The sequence below is a fragment of the Ictidomys tridecemlineatus genome, chromosome 5, assembly GCF_052094955.1.
Source record: "Ictidomys tridecemlineatus isolate mIctTri1 chromosome 5, mIctTri1.hap1, whole genome shotgun sequence".
NCBI classification, from domain to species: Eukaryota; Metazoa; Chordata; class Mammalia; order Rodentia; family Sciuridae; genus Ictidomys; species Ictidomys tridecemlineatus.
The window spans coordinates 149888851-149905834 of record NC_135481.1 but is presented as its reverse complement, the minus strand read 5'-3'; the positions used below and the strand labels follow the sequence as shown (position 1 = coordinate 149905834).

Here is a 16984-nt window from a genome sequence, read left to right as displayed (position 1 = left end):
TAAGTTTAAGAAGTAACAGGGATGTTATTTTTAAAAAATTAATTGTATTTCTACATATCAGCAAGAAATAATAAAAAACTAAAGTTAAAAAAAAATCTACAACAGCACCAAGAAACCAGAAATACTTAACTAGATATAAACCTAACGAGAAGTGTGCAGGATCTGTATGTCTAAAACTGCATAACCCACTTGAATCAAACGTATGAAACATGATATGTCAAGAGTTTTGTAATGTTTTGAACAACCAATAAAAAAATGAAAAAAATAAAAAATAAATAAAACTGCAAAACAATGATGAAAGACATCAGAGAACTAGGAGATACACCATGTGTACAGTTAATAAGACTCATGTTGTAAAGCCATTAATTATCCCCAATTGATCTATATAGAGTCAATGCAATCCCAATGAAAATCACAAATTTTTGGTGGGGGCAGGGGCAGTAAAAACTGCCAAGTTTATTCTAAAATTTATATGGAAATTGGGCATGGCAGTGTACACCTGTAGTCCCAGCTACTTGGGAAGATATAGGAAGATTACTTGGAACCTCAAACCTGGACACGTGGCAAGACCCCATCATTAAATAAATAAAAGTTAAAGAACAAACGGGAAAAAAAAAACCAGAAAAACAACCACCACCAAAAAAAAAGGCAAAGGAACTTGCACAGCCAAAATTATGTTCATTTTTCTCCTGTTTTAAATAATAGATTTGGAGGATTTGCACTAGTTGATTTTCATACTTAACATAAAGCTACAGTAATCAATAGCAGAAGTCATTAGTAGACACATACGTAATTCAATAAAAAAGATGAGGGAGTCCAGAAACAGATGCAAACATACATGGTCAACTGATTTTTGACAAGGATATTAAATGGAGAAAAAAATACTCTTCAACAAAATGGTTGCTCAAAATATTAGACATCATATGAAAAAAAAATCCTCTGCCTATCTCATACCACATACAAAATTTAACTCAAATACAACTTCTAGAAGAAAACACAGGAGAAAAAAAAAAAACTTTTGTGACTTTAGATTTGGCAAAGATTTCTCAGATACCAAACCAAAAGCATGATTTATGAAAACAAAAGTTAAACCAGTCTTTTCAAAATTTAAAACATATATAGTCTGCAAAAGATACTGTTATGAGATGAAAAGGTAAACCAGAGGCTGGCCAAAAATATTAGCAAAATAAAACCTCATAAAGAACCTGTATCCGTCAGGCATGGTGGTGCACACCTATAATCCCAGTGGCTTGGGAGGCTGAGGAAAGAGGTTCGGAGTTCAAAGCCGGCCTCAACAAAAAGCGAGGCACTAAAGCAACTCAATGAGACCCTGTCTCTAAATAAAATACAAAACAGCGCTGGGGATGTGGCTCAGCCGTCAAGTGCCCCTGAGGAGTTCAATCCCTGATTCCCACCCACCTCAAAAAAAAGAAAACCTGTGTCTAGAATATAGAAAGAACTCTAAAAATTCCAACTTCTGTGCATAATTAATAGTGAAAAGGTAATAAATGAATGAAAGAAAATGTTTACAAATTATATATCTGGTAAGTGGTTAATATTCAGAATATATACAGAACTTCTACAACTAAAACATAAACAACGTGATTAAATTATGGACAAAAGACTTACACATGCGGTAAATTTTATGTTACATATTTTAATACAATTTTTAAAACCCCCATAATAAGCATACAATAAAATTAAAAATGGGCAAAATACTCGGAAAACATTTTACCAAAGAATATATATGGATCACAAAAATAAGCAGGTACTCAACATCACTACAGAAATGCAAACTAAAACTGCAATGCAATATCACTAGATATCTATTAGAATGACTAAAATTAAGGGGAAAAAAAACCCCAAAAATATCAAGTATTGACAAGGATACTGAGCAAGGAACTCCTATACATTACTAGTGAATATGAAAGGTGACACAGAGTTTGGCAGTTTCCTACAAAATTAAAAAATTACCATATAACTCATAGCCATTCCATTACTAAATATTTACCACAACAAATGCAAAATGCAAAAATGTTCATATTAAAAAAATCTGCACATTACAGAAGATTTATTCATAATCAACAAAAACTATAAACTCAGTGTACCACACAACTAGAGAATGAGTAAGTTATTATACATTCATATAATGGAACACTAGTCAGCAATAAGTAGGAACTAACTACTAATAAACTATATCATGGAGATCTCAAATGCTATTATGGTTTGGATATGTGTCCCCTAAAAGCTCTTGTATTAATGCAGAAATGTTTGGAAGTGAAATGATTAGATTACGAGAGCTGTGACCTAGTAAATCTATCCTAATTTGAATGGATGACCTGGGAGGTAAATGCAGGAAGAGGCGTGACATGGCTGGAGGAGGTGGGTCACTGGGGACATGCCCTGCAAGGGTCGTTTTTTTCTGAGGCACTGTTCCTCCTCCACCCCTTCCTTGCTGTCACAAAAGGATCTTCTGCCATACCTTTCCCCCAAATCATGCTACCACTTTACCTTGTGCTCAGAGCAATAATTGGTCATCTATGGACTGAGGCCTCTGAAACTGTGAGCACCAAATAAACTTTTCCTCCTCTAACCTTCTTGTCAGGTAGTTTGGTCATAGTGACACAAAAACTGACTAAAACAAATGCATTAGTCTAAACTGTAAGAATCCATTTATATGACATTCTGGAAAAGGCCAAAGTATAGGAACAGAAAATAGATCAGTGGTTGTTAAGGGTTGGGGCCAAGGGGACAGAGATGACTACAATGGACTTAAATGAAAATTTTAAGGTGATGGAGCTGTTCTGTTTTGTAACTGTGGTATTGGTTACATGACTATGAATTCAGAAGTGTACACTAAAAAACTTTATTGTATAAATTATACCAAAATAAAAGTAAAGGTAATAAGACAAATAAATGTAGTATGACAAAATTATACTAAATCATCATCTTGATAATCAAACAGTCATAAGGAATGAAGTTACTTTGTGCTTAATCATATATCTGACTTAAACATGCTAAAAATGAACACATTTCAAACAACAAGATGTTTTACTTTAGCTTTATAAATTAAAAGTTAATGTTAGGATTATTTCATTTTGTAAAGCACCAAAATGTCAACTATATCCTAACTAAAATCATTGTTTTTGCATATTTACCAATTATCTGTTATGTGCAGATTTAAACATTCATGAGATAATTAGGTAGGGTCCAAGAACATAATTCTCCCCCTTTCCAACTTCTTAATAATAGTTAACAGCTAGTAGATATAAGTGTGAAAATATGTCCTATATTTAAATATTATTCTCTGTCTTTCTATACTTTCTCTTAAAGAGAGAGAGTAATCAGTAAAGTCAGCTCTTTGGAGAGACAATTATGTTATAAATTAGTAGAGCATGAACTGGTATCATTACCCCATTTAAAACATGTGAAAAACACAGTTTTACAGTGGAGACTGGATCACTTGCCTATTTCTTTAAAAAAAGAGGCAGAACTAGGATTCAAATCCAGGTCAGTTTCACTTCAAAGTTCTTTAAGTTACTATTAATCTTTCACAAGTCAACAATTGTTTGAGCAATTCTAAGGTACATATTTCAAGATTATATGCATGTCCTGGTTTAATTTTAAACCTCACACTCTGAAAACACATATACACACTCAGAAGAGTTGAACCAAAACTTTATAAATTACACTAATGTACATACAATCTTTGATCATTCAAATCAGGAATAAAAATGGCAAATCTACAAGTAACAACCAAAAGGATATATGAAAAAGTAATCATGCTCACTTTTGACCTTAATAAAGAATTTATTGCAACTCTAATTTTAAACAAAAGAATATAGAAAAATTTTCCCCTTTCTTCTGGTTTCCTGACATCTGGCTTTCCTCTATTGTTTTCAAAAACTGCCAGTATCCTGAGTTGTAACACAAGATTATTTACTGCAACAGAAACTCACCCTGTGAAGCGTCACTGTGTGTTGTTCCCATATAGCTGTTTCCTCCATTGCTGTGTTCTGATAAAGGAAAAGAAAAATAAAACATTTACCTTTTAAGAAAATGTTTTCCATCAAGTGAACAAGAACATCCAGTAAACAATCACAATAAAATACCAAAATTCATACTATTAATATATTCTGAAAGAAGCTTAATAATTATGAAAGGTTTTTAGTTTGCTTTTGTTTTAAGAGACAGGAAACTACACACAGGAACTTCCTTTGTTTTTAACTTACTCTCTGGACAGATGCTGCTCTATACTAGTTTTCTGCCAGCTAAAATAAGTGTTCAAGCTAATCTGAACAAAAATCATAATGCTTCTATTTTGAAATATTTAATGGTACATAAACATTTGAAAGCATACCTTGTGTTCTGCAAAGGAAGGAAAAGCTAAATACCTCTGAATTCAGTAACTTATATGTGTGTATATGTGTGTATGTGTGAAAGTGTATATGAATTAGTAAAGCATCAATTGGTGCCATTACCCCCATTTTAAACATGTGAAAAACACAGCTTTACAGTGGAGATTGGATCACTTGATCATGTTTAAAACAAAGATGGTTTTGTGTGTGTATGTATGTGATTGTGCATGTGTGTGTGTGTATATAAAAAACATAAGACCATCTGATAGGTTTGGTCAATGTTGCTTTAAATCACAAACACTACTGCTTCATAGTTTTAGTTTTACTACTGAATTACCTTCTTCAGCTTCATTTATAATCATAAATCCAATATATGCATCACACATGTATATACAAACACAAGAAACAAAAAAAAAAATTTAACAATCCCCTGTTCCAAGAATCATCATAAAATAAAGGCAATGCAAGCTTCAATATAGGTCATACTCAATTCATAGTATAGTTCAGTTTCATCTCCTGTCATGAACTCTCATAAGGAAAATAGTTACCTAAAGGATAAATGCTAAAAAATTCAAAATAAATTTCTTTAGAATTGATCAACTGCTCTAGGAGGTTCAACCTTACTGTTAAAATTTTATAAAACTAGGGTTCCTAAAAATGTATTTATTTTTTAGGTAAACTCAATAAAAGATCTTTCAGAGTTACCGAAAGAGAGGGTAAAAGAAAAGAATGCTGAACACAACATTCTCAGAATATCCCCCATCATCTATTATTATAAATGCTAATTTCACAAGTGAGATCTGTTTTCTGTTATAGTGCTGTCATTAGCATCATGAGACTATGTCCATCAAGGTGCCATGGGCCCATTTCTCCTTTCCCACAGCAGTTTTAATTGAAGATTAATGCCACTTTAGAAAAACGAATGCTTATAAAGAAAGCTTGCTTTTCCTAAATTCAAAGCAACTAGATTAACTTCCCTGCCAGATGAATAAGAGAGGAGAGAGAAAGGATCTCTCTGTTCACTCCCATAGATAAGAACTGCCAACCTTAGGAGCGGTTTTGTTTCAATCTTCCAATCAAGTGCAGCAAACTCTCTCTTTAATGAGACCTCTGCTGGAAACAAAGCTGTTTTGTCTTTTTTAACAAAAACTGACCGGGATTCAATGATTTTTAAAAAAAGAAAAATAAAAAACCTGGTCAACCATTGTGAAGCAATGATAGTATTAAAAACTCCTCTATCAATATGAAGCAATGATGTTGTATCAGCTAAGCACTAAAATTATACCAAAATATAAGTGATAAAAATATCTGTAATAATTGCCAATCTTGGCTGACATTAAGAATAAAAACTGCTTGCATAGCTCTAAGCTGGTCTTTTCTTGATCCATTTCATTAACCAGTAGCATTGCTTCACTGCTTTTTAAAATCCATGACCTATCAGTCCAAACTGTAAGTGATCTGACAACTAACAGACACTTTCCTTGATAACATACTCTTTAGTATGCAACATTTTATCATCCTCCATATGGTTTAAATGACCACATAGTTCATTTAATGTTAGGGTAGGAAAGCAGGTTATGAAACAGTTTGTACATTTTAATTTTGTTTAAACATGGGGAAGGGAGATTGAAAGGGACCCACTAAATGTAAACAGTGATCATTCTCAAAGTGAAGGGACTGTGGGTGACATTTTTTCATCAGGTGTTTTCTCTTTTTTGCTTTCCTTACTCTATTCTCAAACAGAACACACTCTTCACCAAATTCCACTCCTACTTGAAATTTCAAATATTTACTCTATTTTGGTTTTTAGGAAAATCAAATAATGTTGAAGAGGATTATTTTATGCCTTATTGTTAATTATAAAAGAGAGTTGGGCTAGGGTTGTGGATCAGTGGTAGATTGCTTGCCTACCATGCTTGAGGCACTGAGTTCGATTCTTAGCACCTCATATAAATAAAAGGTCCATCAACAACTAAAACAAACAAACAAAAACTTTAAAAAAGAGTTTATTCTACTGTTATTAAGGATTCTACACATTAAGGTCTTATTATACAATCTCCAAGAGTGCAGTAAGAGAAACTTAAATTACTTTTTGTACAAGCTAAGGGGAAAAAATAAAATATACCAAAATATAACTCCATATTCCAATTAACATGATTTTTTAAGGGAGGAATCAGACAAGTATACTTCTCAAATAACTCAATGGTTTCCCCCAAATGATAATATATCTCACTCCTCTGTTAAAGTCAAAATGAGCTTTTATTACCTTGATTTAGTTCTCTGAAAGGAGACCTATGTACAAATAAATAACAAAACATGAAATAACAAAAGGAATTACTAGTTACTGTCTTGACCCAACACACTAAATCAATTTAATCCATATGAGTTACTACACCTTACCACTCTTTATCATCATCAGCTTTAAAAACAGAATAAGTATTTCTAGTTTAAACCATAGACCTTGTCTTCTCTTTCCACCCTCTATCCTTTCATTGCATCAGTGGCAAAAGCAGAAAATTCTGTCTCTTTTTTTGGTACATAAGGCAATCCTTGAGGAGTTCTGAATGAACTGAAGGATGGTTCGATGGATAACACATAGGCATGGAATGATACCAATATAGTAAAATGATAGTGGTAGACTCTCAATGGTCAGAATTCAGAAATCTACTATAAAATTTCTTCAACTTTGTTACATTTGAAAATGATAATGATAAAATTCTGGGGTTAAAAATTAGTAAATCATTCAGAAATTAAAACTAAAATTGACTAAAAATATTTTGTAGCAGTAAATTTACTAAGAATTATTTTAATGGGGACTACATACAGAAAAAAATCATTAATAACAGAATTTTGATGTTTTAGAAAAGGGGGCTCTTTAGAAAGATGAAAGAAACAAAAGCCTCTGAAGTACAGAGAAAATAGAAATCAGGGTGGGGAATCTTAGTACTATGCTCCCTTCTGCACTGTTTTATAATATTTATTACTTAGGCAAATAAATGATTTTCAAAACTTTATATTCTTGCTGTAAACTTGCTTAAAATTTGCCTTATTTTAAAAAATGCAGAATGACTAGTCACATAACTTGCACAAGGATCTTCTGCTAAACCCCTAGTCTCATTTTCAAAGCACTTCAACTTGTGGGAGACCAAAGGAAAAGTGTATAATTCCCCATAAGCATGATTTTACTACTATTATCCCCTAGTATCTATGAAGATGTTATTAAACAGAAAATGAACTAGCTCAGAAATAATGAGTCCAGAGCCCAAATCTGTCATAAACTAGAAATGTGACCTTACTTTTTACTCTCCTATAGAATTAGGAAACTGGACAAGATTATCTCAAGTAAAAAGGTCTTTCCAGCTCCAAATTTCTATAAAACTATAATGTCAAAGAGCAGACTAAAAATTAAATGATCAGTGAAACATGAAGGCATCAAAAGTGATTGTACTTCGTGGTTGCTAGATTAGTTCTGTGTACATTTCTACAAAGTCAGCACCAACTGACTAGAATCACAATTTCTGAAGAAGCAAAAAGCTGCATTTCAGAATCTGCCAAGAGTTTGTTTGGTTCCTTTGTTCTAAGCTCCAGCTGGCAAAGACACTACTCAGATCACCAACTCTAAAGGGCTTCCTGCCAAAACTCCAGGTCCCAATTCTAGGCAGTTTCACCATTCTTTAGGACTGATTACAAATCAAATGAGGAAAGACAGGAGGGCACAAGAACTGAGAAGACAGCTGCTTTGATATGACAGAGTTGTATAATTTGTGGAATAGGGAAGGGGGTAAAAAGAGAAGTTACAAAAGTACCACATCACAACAAACCTTATGATGTGATGCCAAGAATTTTAAACTCAATAGGAAGACACTAATAAATTTTAGATATCAAATATAGTCAAAATTCATTATAAAGACTATAATGTGGAATATGGATTTGAAGCAAGACGACCAGATAGAAAGTTAAAGTGAAAAGATGGGAAGAGTTAAAAATGACTTGTTCTGAATTAAGCAGCTGAGTGGAAAGGCAGGAAGACTTAAAATGAAGTTTCAGAAATGCTTAATTTAAGGTGCCTATGGAACCATCAGAGCAGACATGGCAAGTAGCCACTGGATATACAGGTTTGAAAATCAAGACTGAGATGTGGAGTAAATAGGATCTAAGAGTAATTAACAAGGTAGCATCCTGGAAACCTAAAGAAAAGATCCAATTACCAAAGGACTAAGATAACCCTGTGGACTACAATATTTTGGGGGATTAAAAAAAAAAAAAAAAAGGAAGAACCAAAGGAACTTAAGAAGGAGCCAACAGTAAGGGTACAAGAAAATCAATGGCGCTAATACAAAACATCATTTATTAACAGGAAATACAAACTGAAGATCTCTCAATTTGAGAACAATATATCTTATTTATCTGATATCATAAAAGAACAAAATTTCCTTGAAATTTTTAAAAATTAGACCCTTAAACATTACTAAATACATACCTAAAACAGATTATTCAGCATGCTAAACAATTTCCTGATGACTTACATTCCCCCACTAGGAAACCAAGTAGTAAAGAAAAGTGACACTCTGGTGCACTTTCTAGGTTATTTCTATAAGCTAAACTGCTACACTGAATTGTTTCTGATTTCTTTTATGCTTCCAAGTGTTTTTGTTGGGTTTGTTGTTGTTACTGGCTTTTTTCCTCATCCAAAATAAAATGTGAGATTAACTACTGAGATAATAATGAGCCAGGAACTTAGCAGGAAATACAAGGATGGTCCCCTCTATGAAATTTCACTTTGTATTTAATTTCAAATTCTGATCACTGCTATAAGAATGAAGTACAAAGAAAGTAGGATAAGGGATGAAAGTGAAAAAAAAAAAAGGTATGTATTTGTATTGACTGAGGGTTGGCTTTTAAATTCTCAAACTGAGATACCCAAAAGGTAGTAAAAAAGGTCCATCAAAAGTCAAATGAAGAGAGGTCCTAGAGACATTCCTGGAGATTTAACACACTTCACAAATACAAGAAGATAATACTCACTAAACATAAGAGTTAAAATAATTATCAAAATAAAAGTGCAAAACAACAAAACAAACAAACAAAAAAACCAAGAGCACAACAATTATAGGGCAGAAGTCTAAATATAAGTGAAGTAAATTTAGCATCCAGTACTATATTCAACATCAGTTAAATTTAGAAATACTTTGTGTCCAGCGTTTGATTTACAATTCAGGAGAAAAAGGATAAGATACATAAAATTAGGAAATATTAAAAGTTGGAAGAAAGACATAGTTGACCTGGAATTTTTTGATCAAGCCTGAAGTTTGCTAAAAACAAGTTCAAAGGCAACTTATATTTATTGCTTATCTAGAAAGAATATCCGCTTAAATAAGTTACCATATTGTGCACATTAAACATTGAGAAATTTCCATTAGGTACAGTTAGATACCTTGGGAAAGCTTAAAATCAAGAATGCTTTCCAGTTATCAAAAACAGAACTATTTTTAGGTATGGTATTTTATAATGGCTGGAGGCAGAGAAAAGGCCTCTCAAAATTTTCCAGGTAGAAAGGAAGAAGAGAATGGGATAACAAAGATGAAGAGTGACATTTCTCTAAATTTATCTTTTTTGTATTTAACCCTGATTTTTAGAACCACTATTACTCCATGACACACCATTCACACATTAGAAAAATTAGTCATTAAAACCAATAAAGAAAAGGATGTGTATGGGGGGGTGGGGCAGCAAAGAAGAATCAAAAACAGTAACAAATATACAAACACCAACTATATTACAAATGAATGATGAAACTGCACAGCAATTAATATTCCAAAAATTTTTTTAAAACAGTTTGGAGGTATATGGGAAAACAATGCAAAAAAGATACTAATTTTGGTTTTTGAAAAGCATATTTACATACTTACAGTTTTGAAAAAAAGATTAGCTTCAGAGTACATATTTTTTTAATTTTTGATATTTGACAATGAAGAAATTAATTTTATAACCCATGAAAAATGGCACATGTGATTTAAAAAAAATAAAAAACAAGCAAAAGTGACCTACACTGTTAGAAGTCAGGATAGGGTTATCCTTGTATATGCATCAACTGCAAGGGCATAAAAACTAAGAAAAACTCTTGAGTTGCAAATAATGTTCCTTCTTGATATATATGTTGGGCAAAAATCTGTATATACCAAAGATTTATTCACCTTAATGATTATATAAGATTCAAAATAAAATAGCTTGGCAATAAGGATTGAAATATATCAAATATACTTCCATTCACCCATTTGTGCAGTGATGTGAAAAAATGATAAGCACTGACATTGCAGTCTTTTGGGGAAAAAAAAGTAGATTTAAAGAAGGGATTAAGCTAAATATCCATTCTGCCTTTCCTATAAAAACAGTACCACTGGGTAATCAGTGGATAAAGTGAAGTTTCTCTTTTTAGTGGTATTCCTGATAATAAATGTAGAAGAAATAATAAAACTTGAGCATTATCATTTTGCAATACCTAGTGAATTAAGAAATCTAGCCACTGATTATAGCTGCTAACCTCACTTAAAATAGCAACAACAAAACCCCTGGAACTATACCACTTATGAAGTAGTAGTATTAAAAAGAAAAAAAAAATCAAATCCAAATCTGATCACTGCTCTAGATCTGTACTAATATAATAGCCAGTCACATGTGGCTAATGAGCACTTAAAGTGTGCCTATTCTAAACTGAGATGGGTTGACATGTATAAAATACACAACAAATAGCTTTCAAGTATTGAATATAAAAAAATATGAAACACCTCATTTCTAAGTTTTATATTATTATATGCCAAAATAGCAATATTTTGGATAAATGAATTAAATAAAATGTTAAGATGAATTTTACCTTAAAAATTTTCAGTGTGGCTACTAGAAAATGTTAAATTACATCGTGGTATTTTACCTAATATTCTTATTGGACAGAAATGTTTTACCTCCAATTACCAACTTGTAGGAAGTATAGAGGGCTGAGTGCCACTGTAACCACTACAATGAAGCAAGACCAAAATCCAGACTGAGAAAAATTCTACAGGACAAACAATCCAGTTCCTTAACCAGTAAAACTGCAAGCTAATGAGGGGGAGATGAGAGAAACATGGGGGACCTTGTATACCCAAGAGCTAGATATAAGATATGTAAATCATAATTAAGAGGTCCTTATTCAGATCCTGATTTACACACACACACACACACACACACACACACACACACACACATTAAAAGGAAAAGTTAAATATTTAAAAGAACTAGAAAATACTAGTTGATTTAGAATTTATTTTTAAAGTTTGACAATGGTACTATAGCTATATACTTTTTAAAAGTGTTCTTATTCTTTGGCAGATCCGTACTCAAATATTAACAGAAGAGAAAATGTTTGACATTTACTTCAAAATCATGTGAAGGACACAATGATTTATATATTATATAAATATATGTAAATATATATTTAAAACTAAAATACATTTGAACATAAATTGGATAACTATACTAGTTGAGAGTAGATTCACTATATTCATTTACTTTTACATGGATTTAAAATTTTCCACTTCAAAAAGGAAAGATAACGTAAGGAGACTAGAATTTCCAATCTAATAAAAACTCAAACCAAGAATGGCCTAGTATTAAGCAAAATTTCCTAGGCTAGCTACTCTAGCAACTGCCTTCCCTTTCAAAAAAGTAAGAAAAATGCAGCTAGTGTTGGAGAAGACTTCTGAGAGTTTCTAGGCTCATTCTGAGATGGTCTAATGTTATCAGCAAATAAATAAGAAGAGAAAGAAGCAACTCTCACCTAGAAGAGACACCCAATTTTAATCAAATAGCCAAAAGACAACTAAGAATAAGTTGTTGTAAGCACTGTGGAGGGACAGAAGAGGGAGCATAAAGCACAGAGTTCTGACCTACTTTCTGGATTCAGGACAAAATTCTTAAGGAATTAAGAATTGAGGGCCAGGTGCCAGGTGAATAAGGGTTAGAAGTGGGAAACTTTCCTGGTAGAGAAAACAGCACAATCAAAAGCCCTGGGCCAGAAGAGAGTCTCATTCATTCAAATGTTTGAGTTTATTGTGTTCTAGACACTGTGTTAAATTGCAGATAACCAGACATAAGCAAGATGACCTTGGAGAACATGGAGCTTACAGTCTAGTGGGAGAACCAGATGATGATGATCAAAGCACTTCACGACTAAACATATTATCACAGGCTTAAATAAGCACTATGGGGAAAAAAATAGTGTCAGGAGAAGTTAGTAGGAAGTAGAATAACTGCTAGGAACTAAAAATGAGGAAAGCATAGCTTAGGATCAGAGAATAAGAAGAATGATGCAAGGTGAGGCTACACATAGTGTCAAGAGAAGAAGTTAGTAGGAAGTAGAGTAACTGCTAGGAACTAAAAATGAGGAAAGCATAGCTTAGGATCAGAGAATAAGGGAATGATGCAAGGTGAGGCTACAGGGGTAAACAGAAGGCCAACAGTGTACTAGAAGTGAATCTATGTTATGAATTTTCATCTTTTACTTCTAAAGGCAGTTAAAAATAGGAATTTTAGGAGGAATCTGAATGTGTGAATGAGGTGGGGGAGAAACTAATCAAACCTGAATTTTGGAAAATTATTTTAGAAAAAGTTTGTAAGAGAAAGAGGGGGGTGCCATACTCTCTAGGAGGCTATTATATCAATAGGGTGGCAGGCATTGTTGGGGAGAAGAGATGTAAATAGAAAAAGTACAGATGGAACACGTGGAAAGACATGATATGCAGGTCAAAAGCTAAACAAAACTTTCTAATCATTCATTCACCATACTAGGTAAATATCAAAACTGAGCCAGGTATGATGGATTTGAAATGGTCTTTAAAGCCTATTGCCTAATCCATCAGACTAAAGACTATATCTTTTAATGTCACTGTAATAAATTTTTCAGTAAGCATTTCAGAAGCCTACGAACCTTCCCTCAAACCACAAAACATCTTGCTGGGCTAAAACCACTACTAATCTACAGGCTAATCATTGTTCAGAAATAAATATTTATGTACATATATGCATACACACAAAACCATAATTTCAACATGCACCTTATCTGAGCTTCACCTAAAATGTTCTAAAAAAGACTGAACTAACATAATAGTTTACTACGTGTTAGGTTCTGAGTACACAAGTATCTCAAGACGAGTACTGTTTGCATTTTTATACTCATATATTTTTTTAACAGATAAGAAAACAGCTATTAAGTGGTAGATACAGGACACAGATTCTAGAACCCAAACTCAGACAGGAAGTGACATAAACTTAGGGTTATTCAATGAAAATCCTTTCAGTCTTTATATTACTGAATCTCTCTCTGTATAGGATCTGGCCTACCAACAGATGAATGTTGTTTATATGGAGTTCACTGTATAATAATTCATTAATGTACAATTGTTTTATGTACTTTTATACATATAGCACTATATTTTGCAATGAAAAGGCATACATTAGCTGGCAACCTATAAGTCAGGAAATGTAAAAATCCAGATTTACAATCCATTTTGAAAAACTGGAAGATCCAGCCTTCCTTCCTCCAAAACAACAATCAGCTTGAGCTGAGCAATAGCTGCTTCCTTCAGTCCAGTCTGCACTCTCTTCCAGCTTTCATGATTCATATCATTTGTCTGATCTAAGACTCACCTAACACCATTCCAAACTCATCTGACGCTTACTTAGAATGTATGAAGATATATATATATATACGCTTGTATGAGTTATGAGGTAAGATGTTCAACTAGCTATAATAAGTAAATATAGCCTCAGATTAACAGTAGTACCTAACAAAATTGTTAAGATCAAATGTGATCATTCACATAAAACACTTAGCTCAGTTATCTGTCAGAGTCAGCACTAAACATGAAGGGCCACTATTATTTACACATATTTCTGACACTTACAACTTTAATATAAAATACTTGTCAGGATCACTGTCTTCTGATTTTAAGGTGATACAGCATCAAAATATGGGTTTCTGTACTTTTGTTTAACTAAATTGTTCAATATGTATCACTATTTAAAAAAAAAAAATCAGTGAAGTCTCCTCAAGTTCCTTTATGTGACTACCAAGAAAAATTTCCTACTATTTTATTTCAAAAGGCAGACATCTTTTTACTTTTGTCCAAAACATGTATTTATAAAAAGTGGCTTTTAGTGGTCTGATCAGGGGAGATAAGTATATACCTACTGAAACACTTTAAAATAATGGTTCTAAGAATCATAAAACGTTCCACAAATTAAGACAAACTTAATGTCAGGGTAAACATAAGAACACCAAAAGCAGCTTACCACCTTTCATACAACTGCTAGTATGCCAATGACTGGCTATGACACTTAATTCTTTCTCCTTTGACATATGTGTATAATATTTGCCTTCAAAAAATCCCCATAAAAGTCTAAAATAAATTATTTTTCCCCAAAGCCAATATGATAGTAAGTCCTTATATAATAAATCAGTGTGAAGTTTATAAATGAATACAATGAAAACTAATGAATCAATGGACAAAGAGGCACACATCTGTAATCCCAGCGACATGGAGGCTGAGGCAGAAGGATAGCAAGTTCAAAGCCAGTCTCCACAGCTTAGCAAGGTCCTAACCAACTCAATGAGATCCTGTCTCTAAATAAAATACAAAAAAAGGGCTGGGGATATGGCTCAGTGGTTAAGTGCCCCAAGTTCAATCCCCAGTAACCCCCCCCCAAAAAAAAAAAACTAAAGAACCAGTTACCCAAAAGATGGATCATCTTCAAACAGTGCTCAGTCAAAAAACAAAACAAAAAATTCCACACAACAGACCACACAGGAAGATTCTGTTTGTGTTAAGATTAGAAAGAAACAAAACTACAGTGTTGATGGAATGCATATTTAGGTAGCAAAATTATAAAGAAAAATCAGAAAATAAGTAACACTTTGGGAAGGAGGGACTGTTAAACAGAAATAGCATGTTAGGAATTCTAACACTTATTATTGTGTTACAGTATTTAATTTGTTGCTGTCTATGCTCACTATTAAAATACTCTATCATCCATCAGAACAGAGGTGTGTTCACTGCTCACTACACCAACAAAGGTACCTGGAACACATTGGGCATGAGTATATGTTGAACATAAAATACCATTTAAAAATCAATATTGTTACATATTTCACAACTTGTTAGACCCTAACTGTAAAGAGTAAAGCTAGCATAGTGTCCATGTTCCAGGTCAGTATATTTGAGGAGTATAAAGAACTGTAAGTTTCAGGTACTTTTGTAATTTCAATCTCTTTCTCCAATTGAAATATACCAAACTTACTAAAAACACCTCTGAGGATGTATCCAGATTCAGTTCAAACAGGAAAAAATGCAGAAACTACACAGACACAGTTCTCCACCAACTCACTCAACCAAGAAAACACCAGAATGCTATTACAGGATGAGTGCGAGTTTGCTTGCTCATACTTACTTTTTAAGAGTAAACAATGCAAATGCGTTGGTTCTTAGAACAATGAATTACACATTTCACATTGACTATTACAACATAGAGGAGCTGAAAACTATGAGCTTCTAGAGGACAGGGATCTAAAACAAAATGTGCTCAATTAATGTTTGTTAAGCTAACAAAAAGAACTAGTCATTACTGGTATCTTAAATTTTAGAATTACATACCAAATTAGAGGAGCTAATCATCAAATTTAGCATGTAATATTCAGTCATCAGAAACTATCTATAAACCCCCAAAATATCAGTGACAATTTCAAAAAAGTAAAAATTCCCCAAATAACCAAGACAGAAAATGAACTTTTTGATCGTTGAGAATATATACACTATTTAAAAAATAAAACCTGAAAATATTTCAGCTGAGCAAAAAAAAAAAATTTACTTCAGATATATGCTAACCTTATGGCCCTAATTAATATCCAAAGAACGTAATATCAGCTTCTTTTTTTACCTTTCTGCATATGATAAACTAGGATGTCTGAGTTCAATCATCAATCAACCTACTTCCCAGGCTTCTTTCGGTGCAAAATAGGTTATTCTGGTAACTGAAATGTACCTATAACCAAACTTTATTTTTTTCTTCTGATCTAAATCAGTGCTCTGTGGTGTAATCATTCAGAGTCCATTGTTTCCATCCATTTTTAGGATGTGAAATGAAACTCTCTACCCATGTCCTCCCCACATACTTCTCATTATTAAGAATTTACTGTTTAAGAAGGACTGGAATGGGAGTTCATAACCCACTTGAATCAAATGTATGAAAGATGATATGTCATGAGCTTTGTAATGTTTTGAACAACCAATAAAAAAAAAAGAACAAAAAAAAAAAAGAAGAAATGGAAATAAAGTTACCTTGCTAACCCATAAAGGAGCAACCTGAAGCCACTCTTCTCTACAATAAATAAGTAAAGAAGAACTCTAGGTTAGAGATAGCAAAGGCCTATTTTTATTACCAGTTTATACAGGAAATATTGTTCTGAAACAGGTCAAATTAAATTAAAAATCCATGATATTAAAAGTTAAAATTAAATATTAAATAAGGATTTTCAGGATTGTCTTGGAACTTGCTTTTCATCTGAGATGCAAACCAAGTTCCAGTCAAATATTTCA

General features: G+C 32.8%; 1 protein-coding gene across 10 annotated transcripts in view; it reads right to left on the bottom strand.

Moving 5' to 3' along the window:
- Tjp1 (tight junction protein 1) overlaps positions 1-16984 on the bottom strand; it is a 331764-nt gene that overhangs the window by 66910 nt on the left and 247870 nt on the right. For all 10 annotated transcript variants that reach the window (XM_078051275.1, XM_040276148.2, XM_078051276.1 and 7 more), the window contains one exon: positions 3960-4016. In XM_078051275.1, the coding sequence (XP_077907401.1) occupies positions 3960-4016 (57 nt within the window). The remainder of the gene's footprint in view (positions 1-3959; positions 4017-16984) is intronic.